This window comes from Prunus mume, linkage group LG1 (genome assembly GCF_029339155.1).
Source record: "Prunus mume cultivar Tortuosa linkage group LG1, ASM2933915v1, whole genome shotgun sequence".
In the NCBI taxonomy this organism is placed as follows: domain Eukaryota; kingdom Viridiplantae; phylum Streptophyta; class Magnoliopsida; order Rosales; family Rosaceae; genus Prunus; species Prunus mume.
In genome coordinates, this window is record NC_142698.1 from 19,175,316 (window position 1) to 19,201,815 (window position 26,500).

Consider the following 26,500-nt stretch of genomic DNA (forward strand, 5'->3'; position numbering starts at 1 on the left):
AACCACACAAACAACAACACGCGAGATGTTTTATCCAACGGCTTTTAAGATTGGGCAAGCCTGTACACGATCTAACTATAGTTAAGCCCATATTTTGGGGCCTGGGTCGGGTCGGTTGGGTTAAACAAAACGACAACCTCCACTTGCCTCCTCTCATAAAATAAAAGGATGATATCCTACCTATCCTCATAAAATAAGAGAAGCACACTACTCTCCCAAACAAAAAAGGAAAAAGAAGTACTATATATAGAAGCTGAGATTTTACACTGAGACAAGAGTTAGCCACCGATTTAATACGAAGAATGGAGGGAAGCGCGCGGTAGGGTTTAATCAAATCCGATTATCACCGATTCTTAAACCCAAGGAAGGATTTTTCCAGTTTTCTTCTTCTTCGTCTTGTCCTAATTGAAAAACCCTAGGATTTTCTATCAATCGTATCAATCAGTGTGTGAATTAAAGAAACTAGGTCAAGATGAGGATTATGATCAAAGGAGGTGTGTGGAAGAACACCGAGGATGAGATCCTCAAGGCGGCGGTCATGAAATACGGGAAGAACCAATGGGCTCGAATCTCGTCGCTCTTGGTTCGCAAATCGGCTAAGCAGTGTAAAGCTCGCTGGTACGAATGGCTCGACCCCTCCATCAAAAAGGTAATGTATTGTTTATTATTATTGTTATTACTATCACTTTTGTTCAGTTTGATGTTTGGTTACTGAAGAAATATAGGAGATTGTGAAAACTTGTAATGTGGAGTTATTTAGGATTTGTGTGGTGCTTCTGAAAACTGATTTGGTTATATTTTGATTTTTTTAGTCTGCTTGGTTTCTTTCAGTTGTTTAAATATTCCACTTTTTTTTAGTTTGGGTTACCATTATACTGAGATGGGAGCAAAATATAAAATTTGTTATTCTATTTGTTTTTTCCCCTTACCCTAAGTCTATTTTGCATCCTTTGGTTTGACTTTATTTTTGTTTTTTGTTTTAGTTAGATGGATTTGTATGCTGATTCAATTACCCTGATTCTTGCAGACTGAGTGGACTAGAGAAGAGGATGAGAAGCTTCTTCATCTTGCTAAGCTCATGCCTACACAATGGAGAACCATTGCCCCAATTGTTGGTCGTACACCATCCCAATGTCTGGAGCGGTATGAGAAACTGCTTGATGCAGCCTGCGTTAAGGACGACAACTATGAACCAGGTGATGATCCACGGAAATTGCGCCCTGGAGAGATTGACCCCAATCCTGAGTCAAAGCCTGCTCGCCCAGATCCTGTTGATATGGATGAGGATGAGAAGGAGATGCTTTCCGAGGCACGAGCTCGGTTAGCAAACACTAGGGGCAAGAAGGCCAAAAGGAAAGCTAGGGAGAAACAGCTTGAAGAGGCCAGAAGGCTTGCTTCACTACAGAAAAGAAGAGAATTAAAAGCTGCTGGAATTGATACTAGGCAGCGAAAGAGGAAAAGGAAGGGAATAGACTACAATGCCGAAATTCCCTTTGAGAAGAAGCCTCCTCCAGGCTTTTATGATGTTGCTGATGAAGATAGACCTGTGGAACAGCCTCAGTTCCCTACGACCATTGAGGAGCTTGAAGGGAAAAGAAGGATTGATGTGGAAGCGCAGTTAAGAAAGCAAGATATTGCAAAGAACAAAATTGCTCAAAGGCAGGATGCTCCCTCAGCTATTCTACAAGCCAACAAGTTGAATGATCCAGAAACAGTTAGGAAGAGATCAAAACTGATGCTTCCTGCACCCCAAATTTCAGACCATGAGCTGGAGGAAATTGCAAAGATGGGTTATGCGAGTGATCTTGCAGGGAGTGAAGAACTCACAGAAGGGAGTGGTGCAACTCGAGCTCTTCTTGCAAACTATTCCCAGACACCAAGGTTGGGAATGACACCTCAAAGAACACCTCAAAGAACACCTTCTGGAAAGGGTGATGCAATCATGATGGAAGCAGAAAATTTGGCCAGGTTGAGAGAGTCTCAAACACCGTTATTAGGAGGAGATAATCCAGAGTTGCACCCATCAGATTTTTCTGGGGTCACTCCTAGAAAAAAAGAAATTCAAACACCAAATCTGATGCTGACTCCTTCTGCAACTCCTGGAGGTGCGGGTCTTACACCTAGAATTGGCATGACTCCAACAAGGGATTCTTTTGGCATGACTCCAAAGGGGACTCCCATTAGGGATGAGCTCCATATCAATGAAGAAATTGATATACATGATAGTGCAAAATTGGAGCAACGAAGAAACTTGCAATTTGGTTTAGGCAATTTACCACAGCCAAAGAATGAGTACCAGATAGTCATGCAACCAGTTCCAGAAGATAATGAAGAACCCGAGGAGAAAATTGAAGAAGATATGTCTGATAGGCTAGCTAGAGAAAGAGCTGAGGAAGAAGCACGCCAGCAGGCGTTACTTAGGAAGAGATCAAAAGTATTGCAGAGGGAGCTCCCCAGACCACCAGCTGCCTCATTGGAATTTATTAGAAATTCCTTGACAAGAGCAGATGGAGACAAGAGTTCCTTTGTTCCTCCTACTTCAGTTGAGCAGGCTGATGAAATGGTTAAAAAGGAACTTCTTAGTGTACTGGAGCATGATAATGCCAAGTATCCACTTACTGAGAAAGTAGACAAACGGAAAAAGAAAGGTGCCAAGCGCAGTGCTGGTGGACCTAGTGCTTCTGTCCCTGTGATAGAAGATTTTGAAGAAGATGAAATGACAGAGGTGTGTGTTTAGTTCCTCTTATATGTCATTGCTTTCATAATGCCACCTTCATACGGACACACATACATACATGGAGGTGGTGGTACTGTCTTCTTTTATTCAATTTATTAAGTACTGTTTCATATGTGCCTGGGTTGACAAAAATCTAATCTTGTTCAAGCATTATGTTTTGTTATGTAGCAAAGGGTTTGCTTAAAAAGCAGCTGTATGAGTATTTAGTGGAGTAAATTTTGACTTACTTTAAAATACGTGTGTGTAGTTATGTACTTCTATATGGATATGATAAAAGATTTGTTCCCCAAAATTAGTGTAGTGAGATCTGATGTGTGTTGAGACAGACTGAGACTGAAGTTTGACAAACTATTAGTATTGAAAAGGTGAATCAATAAGGTAAACTTAAAATGAGATTGTACCAAGAGTCCTAAACATGGGTGTACATAATAGGTGGTCATTTCAAAAAGATCTTTTAAAAGTATAGATTGATGAATTTAGACTCTTTAGATAGTTTGCAATCAGTTGTTCGCTGGGGCATGATGAAATTATACAAGATGTTCAATTCATTGTGTTGACTGTTTTTTTATTCATTTTGACACAATGTCCTTCATTTTTCTAGACTGCCTTTGAGCATGTCTAATGATTATATATCTGCATATTGTTTATGATCTCCATGTTGTAGGTTAAACTTAAAATGAGATTGTACCAAGAGTCCTAAACATGGGTGTACATAATAGATGGTCATTTCAAAAAGATCTTTTAAAAGTATAGATTGATGAATATGGACTCTTTAGATAGTTTGCAATCAGTTGTTTGCTGGAGCATGATGAAATTATACCAGATGTTCAATTCATTGTGTTGACTGTTTTTTATTTTATTCATTTTGATCCAATGTCTTTCATTTTTCTAGACTACTTTTAAGCATGTCTAATGATTATATATCTGCATATTGTTTATGATCTCCATGCTGTAAGCAGGCTGATTCAATGATAAAGGAAGAGGCTCAGTATCTTCGTGTTGCAATGGGCCATGAAGAAGAATCCCTTGATGAATTTGTTGAAGCACACAAAACTTGCCTAAACGATCTCATGTACTTGCCTACTCGTGGTGCTTATGGTCTATCAAGCGTTGCTGCAAATATGGAGAAACTTGCGGCATTGCAGAATGAATTTGAGAATGTGAAAAAGAAGATGGAAGATGATATCCAGAAGGCAGCAAGCGTTGAGAGCAAAGTTAAAGTTCGGACATATGGTTATGAGGTATGATTCTGTTTTGTATAATGCTTGCTGATTTTTTTTTTGGTTATAGGAAGAGTTTTATATTGTTAGAACAAGGCCTCTGTGTGCATTTTTTTTCCACACTTGTTATGAAAATTTCTTGTTATTTTATTCTAGCATATGTTTACCATTGTTAGTTTCCTTTGAGAACCAAAGTGGTGCTCCAATGGAATATTCTTTTGCCCTTCCTCCCTCCCTCAAGCCTATGGTTACACAAATAAGCTACTTTCTATTCTTGCTTTGCAATTCAGTGATCATATGTGACTTTCAAGCTTAAGTGATGCAGGAGCATCTACGAAGTTCTTTAAGATTACTTAGGCTCGTTAGTGAATTGGGCTAGGGTTCTAGTTTCTTTAAATTAATAGTTACTTCTTTTGTTTTCCTATTACTAGGATTTTTTTTATTTCCTGTTTTGGTTTTTAATTTCCTTTGTCAATTAGGTTTTCTTTATTCTAGTATAAATAGGCTATTAAGAGACTCTTTATGCAGTTTTTTAATCAATGTATCAATATAATTTCAGACCTTAGTCTATAGAGTTTTCTTTGGGAATTTTGCCCTAGAACTCAATTATCTTCGTTCCAACTTCAATTATACTGCTGTATCCTTCTATTCTCTGTATTTTTGGGATGTTTGGGTTGCTGGGCAGCAGCTTATAACCGCTGCTCTGCATTATTAAGGTACAAGATGCTTGCAATTGATAGGCTTGGGGTTTGTATAATAAACTTTCAAAGCTTAAATTCACAGAATTGTACGCAGAACTTCTGAAAAGTGGAACAAAAACCTTATCCGAAGTTGTGCTAAAAATTCATAGGCCTTCCTCTCGTTATCTGAGTATGAGCTCTTGTAATATACAAACACCCATACTTTAGTAATTATTCAAGTAATTGCTAGTGGACATTGGACTCCTTATATTTTTGGCATCGAATAAGATTCATCTCCATCTGATGTTTTGCACACAACCCAAACGAATGATACTTAAAGTTGCTAAAAATGAAAAGTATCAGAGTATTGATCTTTAGCTGCATTGAGTACCATCATGATCTTGTTAGCGAAGTTTTTTCTAACGTGTGTGTATTTCTTGTGTAATTATATCTCAAGTATAGGAGTGAAACATATTTTATTACAGTATGGTGCCAGGGTCCATATGCATAACTGCTTAACCCAACTAATGTTAGATTGAATAAATTAACTGAGAGGTGCATTGCTTTTTAGTTGTGGAAATTGTTTGAAACCAAATTTATTATCTTTTGTCCTTTCTTATTTTCCAGATGCGAGCTAAAGATGGTCTTTGGCCAAAAATTGAGGAGACTTTTAAGCAGATGGACACGGCTGCAAAAGAACTTGAGTGCTTCAAAGCTTTACAGAAGCAAGAAAAATTAGCGGCATCACACCGGATAAATAATATCTGGGAGGAAGTTCAGAAACAAAAGGAACTTGAGCGAAATTTACAAAAGCGGTATGGGGATCTTGTAGCGGAGTTGGAAAGGGTACAGCACCGTATGGATGAATACAGAGCACAAGCAGAAAAAAAAGAAGAAATTGCAGCCATGAATTGTGATAGAGAGTTGGCTGAGGCCACAGAAAATGTGACTGTTCTGCAGACATCTGAGAATCCTGATCCTACAACTGCTTCAGATGAGCTTGGGAGCACTGTTCCTGGTGGTGCATCTAATGGTGAAGCTACAAATCTGCAAATGGATGGTGATAAGGACATTGATGCTGGAAAAGATCACGAGACAGTGTCCAGGGATGTTAACTTACCTGATAACATGCCTTCTGCTGTGGAAGGAGAGAATGATCCAAATTCTCAGCTCACTAGCTCAGGTGGAATACACTCCAGTGGGGTTGCAGCTCAAGACTCTGTTAGCAAAGGAGATAATGTTTCTGACAATCTGGTTGCAACTGAAATCAAAATGGTAAATGATCCTGATGATGGGGTAATTAGTGACAACATGACAAGTAGTGTTGTAGCCGAGGATCAAAAAGTTGAGATGCGGCGGAGCTTGACTGAACTTGAAGGCAGTGTTCAAGCAGCAGGGGATGGTGGTTTGGCTAATGGGAGTGCCACCATTGTTTCTATCGAAGGAGAGGTAGAGGATTCATCTGAAAACGCAGCACCAAATCTAAACGCGTTCAATGTTGAGGAGACAGTGTAGTTTGGGTGATGAACTTTTGCTAGTCAAAACGTTGGTGGATAGGTTCCCAGTTGGGAACCGGTATGGGATTGTCAATCGGAAATTGTTCCCTACTTGATGATTTGGAAGATAATTATTATCGTTTTCAAAATCGTGCCAATCCATATGCTTCACGTGAAAGAACAATTGAGATCGTTTTCTGGTCTTCATACGGTGTAATTGTTATTAGATTGAGGAGCTATTGGTGTTTACCCCCCAAAAAAAAAATTGACAAGAACGAGAGATTGATGAACTCTTTTTGAAACTCTTTCTTTTTTAGAATGTCTACCGTCGATTGCTTTATTATTTTGGTACCTGTCAATTTCTGTATTTGATATTCCGGTATGGCTTCTGCACTCTGCTTGGTCCATTGTATGTCCATAAAAGTATCATCTGTGAAGAGTGAGGTCAACGTTATGCCATCGGCAACATGCAGAGAATTACACACGCACAATCTTTTGGTAAGACTGGACGAGGACACAATCTTTTGGTATGACTGGACGAGGATTTAAATCTAGAATCAATTGGGTCGGGATTGACATTTTTTTATTCTGTACTCTAAAATGGAAATATTATTCTCACTTTAATTCTTGTCGTTCATCTATATTATTTAAGGGTTATACCACACCCAGTACTACAAGAGTGTTCGTATCTTTATTCACTTAAGCTAAACTTTCATCATTAAATATTGGGTATTCTCAACAATTATCAGTTTATCCTTTATGGACGTCGGATGGTTTCAACAATTATCGACTTATCCTTGTGTTTGAATAATATTATAAGGTATGAAACTATAAACTGAAGCGGGCATTGAATGAAGACATTATTTAGCAGATAACTTTTCCAACTAAGCACAAGGAAGGAAGTCTATTTTGCCATCTTGCTGGATAAGCTCGCCCCACACTTGAAGCTGCCATATAAAAGCTCCCAAAACTCTCTCTCTGTCTAGCTGACTGCCCCTGCCCAGACCCAGAGGTATCATATTGATAGTGGCATATCTCTTGCTCTGTTTTTGAGTGGTAATTGTAGGTTTTTTGTGGTCTGGTTTACCTTCTTTCTTCCACTCAGTGCAGCTTCTTCCTGGTTGAGTAAATAAGAAGCTGATTCATCTAAAAAAATTGCAAGTATAAATTTACTTAGAATGGACCATGCAACCCAACCCAGATAAATTTCCATCAAAAAGAAGAAAAAAAAAACACAGATAAATCATAAAGCCATTTTACAAGTGTTTTTATTTTTGTTCTTATTGTAGGAGGTCTTGCTATCGACTAGCCAAAACTTCACTGATCTTCGTCATCTATATCTACTACTCGGCTAAGAAAGAGTAAGAGGCTCCTGCTCTGCTTCCTAATTTATGATTCTGAGAGGTAAGCAAGCCTTTTCCGTCTTAAGTCCAAGCTTTTTACGACTTGTGTGATCGTTGAATTGACACGCATATTTCTCCTCCACTTTGTTTCTTTTTTTCCTTCCTTCTCCACAATCGCTTTTAACAATCTTCTCTTATATAAATAAATAAACCGTACACAAATTTGAGTTTCATTAACACAATACCATGTCACATCTGTAACTTTTACACTGGCCAAAGCAAAGCAATTGTGATCAATCAACTGGCACTTGATAAAACCAGCAAGTCCCTCACTATTCACTAAAACAGAGCTCTCATCTCAAATATCTGCAATTTATCAATTTCATTGTCTACATCAAATCAGGAAGAAGAAGAAAAAAAGTAGTATTGGCCCAGTCCCCCGCAAAGCCAAGACAAAAAGAAGCGTTCTCGTTGCTTCTTTGTGGGAGCGGTCTCATCATATATGATATATGATGACAATTATGCGAAACTTTCCATCACTTTAAAGAAGCCAAAATAATATTGGGCCACTTGGATTCCAAATGAACCACACTTCAAATGGGAAAAAGAAAAAAAAAGAAAAAAGAAAGGTTATCTGCAAAATCTTTGGATTCCAAATGAACCACACCTCAAATGGTAAATGAAATTGAGTTGTCAATCAACAGAAAAGAATTGTTGGGGGGCTCAGTCAGGAAACTGTTGATATAAGCCTTAGCCAGCCACATCAGTTGCATGCATGTTAAAGTTGTCATTTTGTTGGATTGGACTGCATGAATCAGGACTCAGGACACCATTTCTGGTTGAGATGTTTTCCCCGTGATTCCTAATCACTACAGTTCCAAGTGGCAACTTGGTGTGTGACTGTGTACAGTGTACACACGCGGACTAGTCTAAAGAATACAAATTGAAATTGGCATAGTGGTGGGTTAGGTAGGTAAGGTCTTTTTTTTGGTGGGTTCTTCTTGGCCTTACATCATATATAAAGGTTCCATTTTCAATCATTCAACAAGTTTTCTGAATATAACTTGTAAATCCCATGTCAGATTTTCTGTGCTGTATATGTATATGTTGATGATGATTAGTTATTTTTTCTGGGTTTTGTAAGTAATTTGCACTAACTGCGGCTTTCTAGTTTCTTAAACTCTGCAGTGCCACAATTTAAGGAATAAGGGGATTTCTTTCGTTCGGCTTAGTTTGTTGGAGAGGGAGCTTCGCTTGCATATATCTCTCTTTACATGTAAGCTTAGATGCCTTGAATTTCCTGAAGACTAGTTCCAAGTTGATTGGAATGGTCGTCTTGTGACTTAGAAATGGATTGAAGTTTGGAAATTTTTAATTGGGTCCTCTGTTTTGCCCGTAAAAAATGTCTCCCATTAGAGTAGTTAGATTGAATTTCGCTTGAATTTAGGGTCAACATAAATGAAAGTTTTTCGCATCAGAGTTTTTCTATTTTGTTTTATTTTGCTATGCTGATGAAGGGATTCGTTTTGCATCGGAATTTTATTTTTTTGTTGCTTCCAAAACCACACTTCTGTTTGCCATAATTTTTCAAACAACAGAGTTTTGTTCTTTTTCCCCCAAATTCATTCATACTACTAATTGATCATTTTCGTAAAGTATCTAACAATGGTAGCCGAAAACAATTTCTGTAAGTATTAGTTTATATGTCTGCAGTTAGTAATTTGATTATGTATTTCTGTCCGTGCAATAGATTATGAACTGATTCTGTGTCTCCTCTTTTGCTCAATTGGGGATTAGTTTCTTCAGCAAAAATGGTGACTAAAACGGTGGATCTCCGATCCGACACGGTCACTAAACCAACCGAAACAATGCGGGCTGCAATGGCATCTGCTGAAGTTGATGATGATGTACTGGGAAATGACCCGACCGCATTCCGCTTAGAATCAGAGATGGCAAAGATCACGGGCAAGGAAGCAGCGCTTTTTGTTCCATCAGGGACAATGGGAAACCTCATCAGTGTGCTTGTTCATTGTGACATTAGAGGAAGTGAAGTAATTCTTGGACATAATTCCCACATTCATATTTATGAGAATGGAGGCATCTCAACACTTGGAGGTGTGCATCCCAGAACAGTCAGAAACAACAAAGATGGCACAATGGATCTTGATTCAATTGAAGCCGCCATCAGGGACCCGAGAGGGGAGCTTGTGTATCCGACGACAAGGCTCATCTGCTTGGAAAATTCACATGCAAAGTAAGGATTATCTTATTACAAAAAATAAAATAAAAAATTAACACACATTTAACTATATTGCTTGTTGCAGATTACGATTTGGTAACCACTTCATTAGTTTTAGTCATTTTATATAATATCTGGTAGACTCCTACTTTGTGTTCCATGACTAGGGGGTCATTTTATTTTATTTTATTTTATTTTATTTATGTTATTGGCCTGAGAAATGTTGGGGTGGGATATCCTTAATTTCTTTTCTCAGTCCCACTTGCATATATGGAGCCAAAGTTGGCTCCTGTCTTTTCTGAAAAATCTTTTATCAACCATGTGTTTGTTTGTTAATGCCCCCACACCCACGTGTTTTGGGGCCTGACTTGACTTCCCTGTATTTGGATAATTAGGAAGAGATTATCATCCTGCTGACATATAACCTGCAACTTTTTCCCTAATAAATTTAGGTTAGTTTATTTCTCCCAGATATTATAAAACTAGTTGAGACCAACCTATCGAAGTTGAAGTTGGTTATGATTATTTCTCCTAAATCAGTTCTATTTTGTTACTTAGCCTTTGCTCTTTTCTTTATCATTTGTAAAGCCTTGTAAGTGGTATAATTGACAAATGCAGCTGCGGTGGTAGATGCCTGACTGCAGAGTACACAGACAGAGTGGGAGAAATAGCTAAGGAGCATGGTTTGAAGCTTCACATTGATGGGGCTCGTATTTTCAATGCATCAGTTGTGAGTCAATTTTCACCATGCATTTAGTTATGACTAATGTATACAATTTGGATGATATTCTGTTTCATAATAAATAACAAGGCTATAATCATGTCAACGACGAAACAGATCAATGTAAACGGAAGAGACTGATCTTGATAATTAGATAGACTGAAGTTTAGGCTGAAAAGAAACTAGTTATAATTTCTTTTAGTTGAATATTGAACTTTGGTTTTAAACTTGATGGATAATGAATGAATTCTGTACATAATGTGGTGGCTTCATTTGTTACTTAGGGAAGGCTTGTTAATATTTTATTAGTTCATAAGAGACCGCAAGTTCAAATGTTATCTTATTCATGGTAAACATGTACAGGCACTTGGTGTTCCTGTTGATAGGCTTGTGCAAGCTGCTGATTCAGTTTCGGTATGCTTCTGATAACTGGCTTTTTTAATTATCTTTATAATGCAGTACAGTTCTGCAGGATTCTCTTACCAATCTTTTTTCCTTTTTTTTTATTTTTAAATAATAAACTAGGTATGTCTGTCAAAAGGTATTGGCGCTCCTGTTGGATCTGTCATTGTTGGTTCCAAAAGCTTTATTACTAAGGTATTCTTGAGAATTCATCTCTTAAAGATCAACATCACATCTTTTCTTTTATTTTTTTCCTTCAAAATTTGATTCGTTGCTGTTTTCGCATCTTACTTTAGGCTAGAAGGCTCAGGAAAACCTTAGGAGGTGGAATGAGACAGGTTGGTATCCTCTGTGCTGCTGCTTTGGTCGCTTTACATGAGAATGTTGCAAAGCTTGAGACCGATCACAAGAGAGCTAAAATTTTAGCAGGTAATTCTCAGTCTACTTGATTGGTTCTGTATACCAAACTCTTGTTTGGAGGGTAGCCATCGCTTTCTCTCTTCTCAAGCTTTATTCATGGATCTCTTTTTTTCTTTTTCTTTTGATGAATGCAGAGGGACTAAATCAAATCAAAGGACTAAGAGTAGATATTGATACCGTTGAGACCAACATTGTGAGTATTATTTGCTCAAATTTAGTCTGGCCAGCTCTAAATTTGTTTCTACCATTTACTTTTATGTTCTAACAGATGCATGACGGCTCATGTTAACAACCCTGCTTTCTTTTGTAATTGGAAACTTGTAATATCATCTCAGTGCTTCTGATAAACATGGATCATCTATGAGCATTTATGCACTTTTGCGTATGAGCAGGTATATATTCATGTTGTAGAGGGGTCAAATATTAGTGCAGAAAAACTACTCAAGAACTTGGAAGAACACGGTATACTCATGATGCGAGAGAGCTCGTCAAGGTCTGCTTCTTCACCTGTCACTCATCAAACATCTTTATATGCATCAGGAAATACTCAATTTCCCAGAATGTATAAATTTGATTTTGGAATCTTTAATTTTGTTTTGTTCTCTTGATCAGCATTAGGATTGTTCTCCACCACCAAATTTCGGCAAGTGATGTGCAATACACTTTATCATGCTTTCAGGTAAACTTAATTGATATCATCACGTTCACATGTTTGCATATCTGCAATTTCTTTTTCTCTTGTTGCCCAAATTTATGTTTCTTTTCTATGTAAATGTTGTAGCGAGCTGTGACTGGAGGCCATGACGAAAATAATGGAAACTAATGGATATAGGACAACAACACAAGCTCTCCACCCTTCTCTCTCTGTGTGTCTCCAACATGAGATTTCTATCTACTACTTTGAACATGCAATAATTCAATCTTTGCTAAACTTGGAAACTTCTCTGTGCTAGCTTCATTTGTAAGGTTTTATGGTGGCAGAATTTATGTATTTTATTTTCTTTTTTCATGTATATAAGATGAAAAATCAAAGTTCCAGTCATCCTGCGTCTCAACATTTGACTTTCTCCATTAAAAGGTCTGACTTATAATAATGGAAAGAATTAAAGACCCAACTAAGCTAGCCTATAATGGTTTTTTTATGTACTAAGTTTTTCTTAAGAATCTCAATATACCATATTATAAAATAAAATTTAGAAGCAGATTTTGTCAGTATACGGTATATATCACCAGATTCTGAACTTTTTTTTTGGGTTGGAAAATATAGTTTATTGAAAAAATATCATAAAATGTACAATAGATCCCAAATTTCAAACAATTACACAAATTCTTCTCTCCAATTCCGTAGAATTAGTAATAATAAGACCTTTTCCTTATTAATAAAAACGTGCACCGCTTTGACACGAAAGCTCATCCAAAACATATATCACGTGTACAGAAAACAGATGTATTATTGAAAAATACATACGTATGTGTATAATATGAATATTAAACGTGAAAAATGCCAAATTCTTTATATGGGTAATATAACTCTAGCAATGTAAAAAAAAAATCAAAGGAGACAATAGAGACTTGAGTTATGGCATATATGATAGTAATGGATAGTTCTAAATTACTCTTATTGATAAAAGAAAATCGGGAATTTTTATTTTATTTTAAAGGGTCCTGGTATAAAGTGTATAGCCGCTCGGCTATACTATTTATTTATTAAAAAATCCCAGTACAGCCGACCGGCTATACCGTTTTGAAAGGAAAAAAATACTCCGAGTACAGCCCATATGTGTGGAAATGTGGTACAGCCGCGCGGCTTTACTATTTTGGGAAAAGAAACACCACGTATAGCCGGGCGGCTATACTATGACCCGCTTCTGCCCCGGCGCCCACTTGTGGAAACAGGTATAGCCGGGCGGCTATCCTTTTTTTTAAGTAAAGCCGCACGGCGATACTAATACGCGATTAGGTGCCACGTGTCAAAATTCGTATAGCCGGCTATACTATTTTTCAAAATATAAAAAAATTCTCGAGTATAGCCGACCGGCGATAACGCATTCTAAGACCGCTCTTTCATTTTTATCCTGTTTCCTCACTTTTCTCTTAAAAATAAAATGCCATATCTCCTTCGTCTTTTTGGCCATGGCCTCCGCCGAGATCGCGGAGATCGATTCCGATGCTTCGTCGGTGCGCTCCTCTGGATCACTGACATGAGGCTCAGGAGAGAGCCTTTTCCTCCTCCGGTGAGAGATCATGAAGGACCGTTTGATCGGTAGGTCCAGGTGTTTCGGATTCGTTACCTTCAGCAACGACAAGGACATGCGGAACGGGATCCAAGGATGCCAGAGCCTTCATTTGAGGGTTAGTGTTCTTCTCTGATGTTAGAGGCGGTTTTATTTTGCGATCTTAGGGTTAGCTGTTCTTTTTCGATTGCAATGTTAGCTAGGGTTCTTTTGCGATTGCGATGTTGGGGTTAGCTAGGGTTCTTTTGGGATTGTGATGTTAGGGTTAGCTTGTGTTCTTTTGCAATTGCAACGTTAGAGTTAACTTAGCTTTCTTTTGCCTTCTTTTGTAATTGCAATGTTAGGTTGAATTTAGCGTTCTTTTGCTACTGTAATTTTAGGGGTTAGCTAGCTTTCTTTTGTGATTGTAATGTTAGGGTTAGCTAGCGTTTTATTATTATTTTATATTGTAATGTTTGGGGTTAGCTGGCGTTCTTTTGCAATTTGCGATGTTTGATTAGCTAGTTTTCTTTTGCGATTGCTGTGTTAGGGTGAGTTAGTGTTATTCTGTGATGTTAGTGTTTTTTTGTGGGGATGTGGCTTCTTTAATGTTGTTTATAACCCGTAGTTCATAGACGAAGTAAAAATAATTTCCTTTGTTTCAGACATTTGATCTTTTTGGTTGTGCACTAGCTCATGTTGGTGTGATGGACTTGCTGTGGTTCCCACGAATCTACCATAGATTTTTAATGCTTTCTTTTGGGCCCGCTAAATTGTTTGCAACATGGTTTGATGTATAAACGTTGACTTATCCCTACCTCTCCTCCCATCTATTTCTGGTAATCGCTTCTTCATTATGTCAGGTGACCATGGGAACAACATGGAAGCCAACCTCACCACTATCTATCAAGATCACAATGGCAGCTTTGCACCATTACACCAATTGAAGTCATTAGAGGTTGGCCTCTACCTTATTCAGTTGAAGTTATTAACATAGTCCACATATCATTATTGAATGGGAAAATATTATATATGCTGGTTCTGATACTCAGAAAGTTCCAAAACTACCATATTCAGTTGTGGGGTCAATGATTGAACATTAATAATTGGTATAGTAAATCTATGTATGATATTACATCTCATAATAACTTTTGTTATCGCCGTGTCATCATTTTCATTATCTATTTTATGGCTGTGTAAAAACTTATTAGTAGTAATTGTGAATATTAAGAGGTATTTATTAGTAGTAATGTTGATTAAAATAAAGTTATACATATAAAATATGGTATTTTTAAATTTTTGATTGCCACATGTTGTATTCTGATTCGTCAATAGTAACCTTTAGCTAGGTCATTCCCACCCCATATATTCTTCCAAAAAGTTTTCCGCGTCTTGTGTTTAAAATAAATAAAAAATTGTTCTTCCTATTGGCTTATTTTATTGATATGAGAAGTTTGATGTCCTGTAATATGTTGTACGGCCCTAACGTTATTTTCATTATCCATCAACAATTACATTTTTTGGTTGTGTAAAAAAAATTAAAAATTTTTTTATTTCATTGTAAGGTTATGGACATAGCAATGTGTTATCTTACAATTTTTCATTGCCACATGTATTCTGATTTGCCAATTGTAGCATTTAGGGTGGTCCCAACTATTCTTACGAAAAGTTTTCAACGTCTTGTGTTGGGTGTATCCAATTCATACTTATAAAGACTTTTTTTTAAGTGAGTGACTTTCATAGAGATGACAAATTCTTAAATACTCTCATAGAGTTGATAAAAGTCACTAGTAAATTGGCAAGACTTTTGCTCTTAACAATTAGCCTTAAAAGTATGGAAAAGTCATTCATTTAATAAGCTTTTTAAAAGTCATTAACTTTTTGGATACCACCGAACTTTTAAATACTTTTTAAAAGTCATAACTGAATACCACCGAACTTTTAAATACTTTTTAAAAGTCACAATTGAATATCACTAGACTTTTATATACTCTTTAAAAGTCTAAATTGAATACCTCCAAACTTTTAAACTCTATAAAAGTCATTAAAAGTTTGAATTGGATATACGTAAATACAAAGTTGTTCTTCCTATTTACTTATTTTATTGATATATGACAGGTTTGAAGTCCTGTTATATTTCCGTAGTTGGTATACATAAAATCTTAATATGATACGGTTTTGACATGTCATCGTAACTACTATTATCTTCCTATCAGCATTATGATATACTCTGTTCTTTTTAGATATCCAAACTTCAATTTAGTTTTCATAATAAAACCCTCCCATTTATTCTTTGAAGATATCGGAAACTTAAATTTGGTGTGTGAATCCTTATGATCGAAGTTATATACTCTATAACATAGGCCTTATCCACAGAAGTAACGGGGAACATACAAAAGCTTTGGAATATTATTTTAGTGTTAAGTTCATACCTTCAGATTCTGCATTGCTACCTTTAAAATGTTCAACTTCCTTAAGTTTGTAAGCTCATCCATTCCTTTAAGATTTTATGTCTTCTTCTTCTTCTAGGTTTTGTTCATGGCAGTATGTCTTTTAATTGCAAATGAATGAGAATTTGTAGGTTATAGGCATTCACAGTGATACAATGTTTCATTTCTTCATCTAATTTTAATTACTCATTGATGAACCGATGTCAAGGCTGTCTTTTGCAGCATTCACACTGCCTGACAACTAGTGGACATTGACTGTTTTCTCACTGAATCAGGTAAATTGCCTTGTTCCTCTATTATGTTTGGCATGTTTTCCATTGTAAGGTTTGATAACTGAGTTTATTCTTGCAGGAAATATGTTTTTTTCTGAAAGCAAACTGCCTACCAGTGCTGCAGCTTATTGCAATTGATCTATAGCCGATGAAACTTTAGGACGAAGCAGCTGAGTCGGTGGAATTTCAGTCGAATATCTCCGCTTTATTTTTCAGGAAAAATGGCTGTACTGTTTCTTCTCCTCCTCCGTCTGTCATGGTTCCACCACATTTATGGTCCAATAAGCCCATATTACCCCAAAAATTATAACGAGTCCAAGTACCTAACGAGGCCCAATTCTTAGTCGTACAACGTTTAGTCTGAAAACAAGCTAAGACCCAATTCCTTAACTGGTCCATTTACAATTACCTGGCCGATAATTTTGGTAAGTACATTTGTTGGACCAATGATAGGCCCAATAATGTAAAAATGGGCGCATAATGGGGCCCAAGGGAATGATAATCGCCCCAAATGTTGACCTAATTAACGTGAAAATGGGCCAACACATCAGCCCAATAATATATAAATACACCCTATACTAGGCCTAATTATTATCAAACAGGCCCAAAGGTTAGCCCAATAACTTGAAAATGGGCTCCCTACTGGGCCCCATAATTTGAATAGAGCCTCAAAGTTTGCCCAAATAATTGTGCAAACGGGCCCAAAGTAGGCCCCAGATCATGAAAACTAGCCCAAGAAGGTCAAATAAAGGCCCAAAAACAACAAAATTGGCTCTATGACGTATCAGAAAAGACAAAATAGGCCCACTGAAGGAGCAGGGAAGGACAAATAGGCTCATGAATACCCATAAAACGACAAAATAGGCCCAGACAACGGGCCATATACGACAAAATAGGCCCAAAAGGGAACAAAACGACAAAATAGGCCCATAAAAGATGCCAAAAAAGACAAAATAAGCCCACAAAAATACCAGAAAAGACAAAATAGGCCCATAGAAGTCGTCAAAAAGGACAAATTAGCCTAATGTTGGGCTCATAAACGACAAAATAGGCCCAAATATGAGGGCCATTAAAGACAAAATAGTCCGACCAAGGTACCATAAACGACAAATAGGCCCAAACAATGGGCGATAAACAACAAAATAGGCCCAAACAATGGGCCAGAAACGACAAAATAGGCCCAAACAATGGGTCAGAAAAGACAAAATAGGCCCAACTAATGGGTCAGAAACGACAAAATAGGCCCAACTAATGTGTCAGAAACGACAAAATAGGCCCACAAAGGATGCCATTAACGACAAAATAAGCCCACAAAGGTGGCTGAAACGACAAAATAGGCCCATAAAAGTCATAAACGACAAATTTGTCAACAGTTGGGCTCATAAAAGACAAAATAGGCCCAAAACATGGGGCCATTAATGACAAAATAGGCCCATACAAGTTGCCCTAAACGACAAATTAGCCTACAGTTGGGCTCATAAACAACAAAGGCCCAAACAAGGCCCAATAAATACAAAATAAGCCCAAACAAGGCCAAATAAACTACAAAATAGGCCCAATAAAGCGGATAAGCAACAAAACAGGTCCCACTGAAAAAGCCCAAACATTAGAATGGCTCAGAGTCTGCCCAATATTATGAGACAGGCCTGGTTGTCTGCCCAATATCATGAAACGAGCCCGATAACGTGAAAACCAGATTAGAGTAACAGGCTTGAATTACGTGCTATAGGCGTGATTTTTCTTTACTCGACGACCCAATTGTTTTAACGGGCCAAAGTTTTTGATCGAAAATAACACGGAGAATGGTATAGCCCAATTCAATAGTGAATTATCTTTTGGCATAATCTATATATAGCACAGTAGAAAAAGAAAAGCATGCATACAAATATTAATTACAATCCGCACTAAATATATTGTAGAGGCTTCTTTTCATTGAAATGAGATCAAAACAGCAAAGGAAAAAAAAAAAAAAAAAAAAAAGGAATTTGAGGTGAAATCCTGCTAGCCTCCGGTTTTAGATTTCCTGGGAAAAAAACAGTTAAACAATTAATAAGAAATAATTGGACAAAATTAGATAGATTGATAATCAGAAATAATAATCACAATTGGAATAAACCAGATGGTCACTCTGCAAAACTGAACCGAAACAGAACTTAAGAATACTGAATGTGCAAGTGGGCAACACAACAAACAAACGTATCAAAGTACCACACTAACAAACGAACTAACAAAAATACATTATGAAACTTCTGAATACTGAATGTGCAAGTGTGCAACACAACAAACAAACATATGAAAGCATCACGCTAACAAACAAACTAAATAAAAAACATTATGAAACTTCTTGCACGTCTCTGGAAGAAGCAGCAATTCTCAAAAATACTTATTAAATATTAAGCTAACAATAACAGACTCTAGCAACATTTCAGGAACAACTAATGTTGTTAAAAAGTGGACAAAGTTCGTAATTTAAAATGATATAAAAAAAACCTATAGAATAACAATTTTTTTTTAATAAAATGCAACTAGTGGCATTCATAGGAAGAACATTTCTTATATCAATAACCAAAAAACATACAATATATTTAAAATGTAATATATGGCAAAGAATATTTTGTGTGGGATGACCACTAAATTGATAGCATACCAGAATACAACCTACCGAATAAATATTTTTAAAAACTCTATTACTACATTTTTACTTTAAACAACACTTCACTAGCAAAAACAAGTACCTTTTAATACTCAGAAATAAAATTGAAACAGAAATTATACATGTTCCAGGTTTTACACAACCTAAATGTAATTGTCAATAGATAATAAAAAACGAATGATAAATAGTTATGATGAGCTATTATATCAAAATAAGATTGATGCTACCAACTAGAAAATATAACAACAGAAACACAAGACTTGTTATATCAACAAAAGAAGTATCCATGGGGAGAACAAATTGTTTATTAAAAGTAATAGACGTTGCAAACTCATAGGAAGAACAAATTGTTTATCCACCGGGCGACTACATTTTTATATTTACAACGTTCTTTTCCTCAACATTTCCTACTGATAAACACCTGTAATATTCAGAATTACTACCAACTAGAAAAAAAAACTACATCAGTTTAGTTCTTAACACACTATCATCCCTCGAGCTGATATATCATTCAACAATAACATAATATTTCAAAGCGCTCCCATTCTAATCTATCATGTGATATCGTTAAGAATTCAATAATATGATATTTGCCCCTGAAAACTCTTTTTTTTTTTTTTTCATTTTGGTTCCATTTAAAAACTAAAAAGGAATGATATTTTACAAAAGAGAAACATCTACATGCTTGAATGAGTAAGGAGGTAAAACCTTAAAGATATGGAAGGCCCGCTGTCAGTGCCTCTATCAATGCACATCGCATCTTGAGCAAGCTGCCATGGAGGACCTGAAAGCAAACAGCCCACTCGTTAATGCATTGAATTAAAGATTGACCTAATTACTCAGCCCTTTCGCTCTATCAAATCAAAATCAATGATCTCGCTAAACCATAAACCAAATTAAACCCTAAATTTCAAAATCAACTTTGACGGACCTAGAAATCCCTCATCCCTTTCGCTCCATCAAATCAAAATCAATGAACTCGCTAACTCATAAACCTAATTAAACCCTAAATTTCAAAATCAACTTTGACGGTTCCTGGAATTCCCATACCTAGCCCCATCAGATCTCTGGTGTTGCTGTTAATTCCCACGCCATTTCAACGATAAGCTATTGAACGGATCCGATCGTGCTTGCCCGGCTAGGGCAGTAGGACTACCTCTGACGTAGAAGCCATGGCGGCCATCGAGGCGCTAAATCTCGCGAAACAAGAATCGCATCGAGGCGTTAAATCTCTCTTTCTTCATGCTCGTGAATCTGGTCACCAACGAAGGCTCCGATCACAGAGCCAATGCCATTGTTCGGCCGTATGAGCCCTTCTCCTTTGGCATAGATCTGATGAAGCTTGGTTCGGAGGGTTAGGGTTTCCTGACCTTCTCTCTGTGCCTCTCATCTCTCGCTTTCTCAGATCTGTGCTCACACTCTTTATTTGAAACTCTGAAGGCCCGAGGGTTAGGCTTTTGTCATTTGTGAGATCAGGCTCCTTTCGATAGATTATTCTTCTCCGTACGACGTCGGTCTGTTATGTATAGTGGACTGGACCGGTTCCTGGGTTTCAATTCTCATTGGGCCACCATCTTTTAATAGCCCAGCAACAGAGTAGTAATAGTTAGCAGCAGTGAGTGATAGCCTTTGTTGCGACATGTCGTATAAAGTAAGCTAGCTACTTTCAAGTTTAAACATCCGGGATCTCGACTCTCTGCATTTAAGTAGTGTGCATTTTTATGCATTTGATGAACTATGGTGTACTAAAATAATCCAATACTTCTTAATACGCCACATTATGAGTGTTATTTTTTCGCACTAAGGGTAACGTGTATTGTCATCAACTTTTTTGCAATGTACTCTCTCCTCTCTTTGATCTCCATTTCTTACATCAGCACCGATTGTATAATAGAATATAATGCCCACAAACATTTTAGACAAAAACAAAATGATAATGCCCATAACACATGTCATTTACGACAAAAACAAAAACATAAACACAACAATAGGATTAGGGTACTATCGGTTTGGATATGTTAGCATTAATTTCCCATCACTCGTATAAAGCAAATTAAAGTTTGAAACATGTTGAGCCAGAAAATGATTAAGAAACCCATCTTGGTTGTTTGCTAAAAGTAGGAGGAGAAATATTCGTTTGCTCTTTATTAATTTGCATGCGGTGGAGTGGAGAGTCAATTCTTTCTCAAGGGACATTGACACGATATTTTGGATCAAAGTATAGAGGGAATTGCGATGAAGGTTCCTCATTAAGTTGTTGCTTTCTTGGTTGTTTGTTATACAATCTCGGATTTGTAAGCATTTGTGAGTGACATTAACGTATTCACTCATGCTCATTCTCATCTCCTAGTTTCTCTATATATCTATCTGTCCTCTATCTAGTGCCACTAACTTTCTTGACAACTTTTCTTATTTTGTTCAAACAAAATAAATTACAAAGAGAATTAGCGTTACACGTTTAACATTGCCTTTGTTTGGATATAAAAATTTAAAATATATTTTTTTGACTAAGAATTGTACCTGAATGGAAAACTTGGATAAACCATTAAAAATAAATAAAGAAAAAACTAATTGATAATTTATACACGCAAGTCAAATTGTGATTGTCAAGAAAGTAGGAGTTTATACTTTCAGGAAATGAGACAAGTACTTTCCATTGATAAGGGGGGAAATATGAAGTAGTGAGAAGAGAGAAGTTTTGCACACTTGATTATGTTAGGTAAACCAGAGATTAAAAATGTTTTAGTAATATATTTAAGTTTTAACTCCTTTTGTTCCCTAATATGTAACAGGGCTTAGGCCAGGAAGATTAAAGAAGTGTATTGTTTGTGAATCATCTGGAGGTTTCGTTTCCTTAGCACAATGCTAACTCTAAAAGATGATGAAGCTAGCATACCTATACATTTTCTCGGTTCTAGCAGTTTGGACCAGCACTGGGAAGTTCATTGGGCATCCCAATATTATAAATTTGTGGTTTGATATTCCAAATGCAGGAAGTGTGTTCCTTACCCAAAGTAGAAGGGTTTTCCTTGTAAACATGATTAGCATATGCTGCTGCTGTATCAGTTTATCTAAGCCAATTTTATATCTTAATTTTTATGACACGTTTACTTATTTGTAATGGGTATTAGAATCATGCGTATATTAACACATGCATGGTAAAAAACTACGTATATTTCATATTACTATAACTAATTCAATACCTGAAAAAACTAGTAATTAGATTTATTAAAGGAGTAGTAGACTTGTTATAAGTGAGTAAAAAGGATGTTAGTTTTATTTACCCCCCTTCTTTTTACTAATTTATAGTTTTAAGTGCTTAATTACTATTGGCAATGATGCTAGTAAAAATGATAGTCTGCAAAAGCACCCCGAATCCTGCCCTATAATGAGGCCCACCCAAGACCATAAGAGAAGAACAGATATGTTTACTTATGTTAAAATTGCCAAACTTCCTTCACAGTTTATTCTTCTTCTAAGCATCTAGCAATGGCCCCCATGCTATATACATCAATGGGTTTGGAATGTGAAAACGTTTTTCCTATGGATGGACTTACATTTACGATGTAGCCGTCCTGCCCTTCATTTTTGTTTACCAATAATTATGTATGATCAAAATTAATTACCAGTAAAATTTGGCCTCTGTAAGCATTTTACCCAAAAAGGATTGCAGATGAAAGAAGCAGAGTACATTTTTTGGATGATATCGTAAACGGGTAATTGCTCTGAAGTTTCCTGCATACGTAGTTCCATCATTAACATGTAGGTAGCTAATTAATTAATAAATTACTTACTTTAAAGCGAGATTCATCATTAACATGTAAGTAGCTAATTAATTAATAAATTATTTACTTTAAAACGAGATGTCAAATATCAAATATTAAATTTCACATCACACCCGATATGCCCGTGTGATTTGGTATGTTTGTACTGTGTCAATCCTTTTTCATAAACAAAGTTACTGTTGCTTTACCATCCTGGTTAAGGATGGTTCACGACTAACCGAGTCCCTTAAGTAAAAAATAAGTTTATGGCAAAACAGTCTTAAACACTTTGTTTCAAGGCCATTATTAATTACGGCGTATCATTATTATGAGTAAAATCATGAGTCAATATGTTACATCACACAGAGCTACCTCCTCAGCAGCATGCTGCATGCATGGACCTCCGATTTGATCGATTCATTTCACTTGTTTTTTTGGTTTACTGAAAAATTAATCTCACCCTCAAATTAAATAAAAAATGATTTGTTATTTTGAAGAGAAGGAAATATTGGGTTATGGGTGTGGTTGCACGCGCAAAAGAAGGGGTTGGTGGTTAAAAATGTCATTGTGGCAAGGGTCACCATCAAGGTCTGGCCGATGCTGCCTAACTTGTCCTATTAAGGGAAAACACTTTTCCTGTTCACTTTACTTCTTCTCTCCTCTCTTCTCTGTTAACTTTATTTCAACTCTTAGTCCTTAAACAGACTGAAACCTTTCATGACTCTTCTTCAGTCTTTAGCTTCACCCACTGCCCTCACTGAACCACTGTCCTCTTTGTCTCTCTCTCTCTCCCTCTTCCTCCTTCAACAATTAATGTCTTAACTATCTCAGTTGCTACCTCTCTCTCTCTCTCTCTCTCTCTCTCTCTCTCTAATGGTTAAGTGCTTTGCCTTTTTTTTTTTCTTCCCTCAAAATAAAAATATGATATGAAGATCTTCCTTCTTACAAATCATGATGCACCCAATCTAACTGCAGTCTTCCAAAGATTTCTTCTTCCACCACCAGACTGTTACTCAAAACTAAGTTTTCCCCAAACATACCTCACCTTGATTCCTTCTATTCTCTCTTCTTAAATCTTCTCTATTTTTCTTCAGGCTTACCAAATCCAAATTACTTGTAAGTTCCAAAGTCCAAAACCCCTTTTCTTTTCTTCTAATATCTCCTCTCTCTCTCTCTCCGACAAATTATATTTATGGAAGCCATGCAAAGTCTAGCATTTATCTTCCCGTGGGCATGTTAATAAGTCCCTCCTTCATCCCTCATTTGCACTTTAAAACAGCTCAAGAGAGAGGCATATACGCTCTTCAAAACATCTCCTCTCTCTCTCTCTCTCCTCTCTCTCTACCATTATTCTCATTCATAAGGAGCTAGCTAGTCAACAAGAAAGAGAAACCCTAAAAGGAGAAGATCAGAAAGAATAATTGGTCCAACATCCACAACAAATCTCACCCTTCAAGGACCAAAATCTCACCTTTCATTCCACAATGGACATAGTTTCAGAGCCAATCACCAAGAATCCCCCCATCACCTTTGAAACCCCCATAATCAACAGCTCCACAAGTTCCATGATCACTCCATCATCCTCAGCAATATCTCCAGCCACAACCGCCGACTCCATTTCAACCCCAACCCCAAGCCGCTATGAAAACCAAAAGCGGCGCGACTGGAACACCTTCTGCCAGTACCTCCGGAACCACAGGCCTCCGCTGTCTTTGCCGATGTGCAGCGGGGCCCATGTTCTGGAGTTCCTCCGGTATCTGGATCAGTTTGGCAAGACCAAGATCCACAACCAGACCTGTCCCTTCTTCGGCCTCCCCAACCCACCAGCGCCCTGCCCCTGCCCGCTCCGGCAGGCCTGGGGTAGCCTCGATGCCCTCATCGGCCGCCTTAGAGCGGCTTATGAGGAGCACGGCGGGAGGCCGGAGGCCAACCCCTTTGGAGCGAGGGCTGTGAGGCTCTACTTGCGTGAGGTTCGTGATTTCCAGGCCAAGGCAAGAGGGGTGAGTTATGAGAAGAAGAGGAAGAGGCCCAACAACAACAACAATAATAGTAATAACGATAAGCCAAAACCAAACATGAATGCCATGCTCATCGCAAGTAGTGCTGCTTCTTCAACAACAACTACAAGTTAATTAGTGGTCGGTCGGGCTGTGAGAGGGTATATTTCTCTCCCCTATCCTCTCTACTTTAGTTCCGTTTTACCTTGCACAAAAAAGGAAAGATCTTATGAAATCTTTTGTGATATGTTGTTGAAATGTTGAAGTGCTTTTTTTCTGTGTCTGAAAAAAAAAAACACCCACGGTTTTGGGGTTTGGGCCTCTTGGACCTTGGCCCTTTTCTTCTGATCTGGCTGGGGGTATCTAGCTTTCTAGCTAGCTCTGAAACTGAATGATGAAATTATTACTAGAGGAGAGATCTCTCTGGAGAGTGAGAGTGTTGGGGAAAATGGCATCGGATGAGCTGTGGGTGGCAGTGTATTTACTCGCTAGCAAAGTAGGTAGCAGATATTATGATATGATTGTACTTGAAGCACAATATGAGATCATCATCATGAATTAATAGTAGACTGTTTGCATTATTATTTACTTGTCTTCTTGTATGTTTCTTTCTAAATACAATTTATCTTTATGGATCATGTGTCTGTCTCCCATTATCAATCAAATTATAACCCATTGACATAACATATGCCTCCTCGCAAGTACTATTCATATGGTTTAATTAGCATGTGCTTGCAGCTATCATAAAATGTGATTTCCATTTTGGTATATATAATTAAAACATGAAACACGAAACACAACTAGATAATTAAGCTCTAATTAATCCATCTCTCTCTCTCTCTCTCTCTCTCTCTCTCTCTCCACACACGCACATATATAATTATGTAATAGTCATGAAATTAAAGAAATCACATCATGCATGATTCATGAATGAGAGATAATTGTACAAGTGAAAAGCTCACGAGAGAGAGAGAGAGAGAGAGATAGACTAGTCACTATATATAGTCAAATCAGGTTAGGTCGTATTCGTTTAAAGATAATCTTATTAGATCTATAATTTGGCAAAAAGACAAAGCCTAGATTATCTTCGCTGTGATTGATGCCAGCTAAAAGACAAATTAAAATTAAAATTTAAAATATAAAATAATCAATTGTTGTTTTTCCATGGATGGTAGGCTGAGGTTGGGTTCTGCTGGCTGGCTGTATCTGATATTGCTGTGTCTCCTTTCAAGGGTTTATTATATTTTCAATCTTTAGAGGCAAACTCTCGAAACCAGAAGTCGACATTTTATGTCCGTGTTTCTGTGTGCGTTTTAAACTACTTCTGCCTGCGTAGAGAATCAATTGATTCTTATGGGAATTAGTTTGGTTTAAGATCAGAAAACAATTGAGTTTTGTTTGTTTGATTAAAAGATGAGATGCTTTAAACCAAATGGCAACCATTAATACACAATTCAGCTTTGTTTCATTACTTTTACTGTAAGAAATTTTACACCAAGGAAGGACTGCTGAATTTTGAGTATTATCTATGCATTTTGCCTTTGAGGCCGCTTCAGAATTTCGCATAAACCAGTACCCAGCTACGTATATTTTTGTATATGTATTTGGATTTGAGGTTCATTTATTTGTTCCCAACCAAATGAATTATGGCATAAATATTTCTTAATACCGGATTTTTTCTGTTGAAGAGTATTAGTCTCTAATTCTCAATGGTGCATTGTTGTAGTAGGGCTATGTTGCATAAGTACGTAACATTCATAAACTTTCATGGTGTATTATATCTGGAACCTCACACTTCAATTGTGTAAACTAGATTGTTCCTTATATCACCCTCTTCTCTTTCCTCTCCCTCTCCCTCTCTCTCCCTCCTTAAAGTTCATGGATGCATGTACA

At 37.1% G+C, this 26,500-nt stretch overlaps 3 protein-coding genes and 2 long non-coding RNA genes across 10 annotated transcripts; 4 read left to right on the forward strand and 1 right to left on the reverse strand.

Annotated features, from left to right (window-relative positions):
- The first annotated feature begins 275 nt into the window (after positions 1–275).
- Positions 276–6,476, forward strand: CDC5 (cell division cycle 5). The gene is made up of 4 exons (XM_008220096.3): positions 276–649; positions 1,028–2,725; positions 3,697–3,978; positions 5,265–6,476. Exons 1-4 carry the CDS (start codon positions 473–475, stop codon positions 6,150–6,152), a joined length of 3,045 nt encoding a protein of 1,014 aa, XP_008218318.2. The 5' UTR covers positions 276–472; the 3' UTR covers positions 6,153–6,476.
- A 543-nt stretch (positions 6,477–7,019) lies between these two features.
- Positions 7,020–12,300, forward strand: LOC103318691 (low-specificity L-threonine aldolase 1). Of its 6 annotated transcripts, XM_089043553.1 has the most exons (12): positions 7,020–7,145; positions 7,423–7,537; positions 8,648–8,752; positions 9,274–9,730; positions 10,334–10,445; positions 10,800–10,850; positions 10,962–11,033; positions 11,135–11,267; positions 11,393–11,451; positions 11,651–11,751; positions 11,871–11,937; positions 12,040–12,300. In XM_089043553.1, the coding sequence occupies exons 4-12, from the start codon at positions 9,288–9,290 to the stop codon at positions 12,079–12,081; spliced, it is 1,080 nt and encodes a 359-aa protein (XP_088899679.1). In that variant the 5' UTR covers positions 7,020–7,145; positions 7,423–7,537; positions 8,648–8,752; positions 9,274–9,287; the 3' UTR covers positions 12,082–12,300. The 6 variants fall into 6 exon arrangements, with proteins under 6 accessions (XP_088899679.1, XP_088899686.1, XP_008218319.1 ...); XM_089043560.1 differs by lacking the exons at positions 7,020–7,145; positions 7,423–7,537 and adding an exon at positions 8,528–8,542; XM_008220097.3 differs by lacking the exons at positions 7,020–7,145; positions 7,423–7,537 and having other exon boundaries at positions 8,549–8,752.
- A 1,025-nt stretch (positions 12,301–13,325) lies between these two features.
- Positions 13,326–16,497, forward strand: LOC103318693 (uncharacterized). The gene is made up of 4 exons (XR_513232.3): positions 13,326–13,610; positions 14,335–14,429; positions 16,130–16,196; positions 16,273–16,497. It is a non-coding gene; the product is annotated as an uncharacterized LOC103318693 (long non-coding RNA).
- A 1,792-nt stretch (positions 16,498–18,289) lies between these two features.
- Positions 18,290–20,460, reverse strand: LOC103318694 (uncharacterized). The gene is made up of 2 exons (XR_513234.3): positions 19,897–20,460; positions 18,290–19,630 (listed from the first exon to the last, which is right to left on the reverse strand). It is a non-coding gene; the product is annotated as an uncharacterized LOC103318694 (long non-coding RNA).
- A 2,837-nt stretch (positions 20,461–23,297) lies between these two features.
- LSH2 (LIGHT-DEPENDENT SHORT HYPOCOTYLS-like protein (DUF640)) lies at positions 23,298–25,195 on the forward strand. Its single transcript, XM_008220103.2, has one exon. It carries the CDS (start codon positions 24,095–24,097, stop codon positions 24,740–24,742), a length of 648 nt encoding a protein of 215 aa, XP_008218325.2. The 5' UTR covers positions 23,298–24,094; the 3' UTR covers positions 24,743–25,195.
- Positions 25,196–26,500: the final 1,305 nt, after the last annotated feature.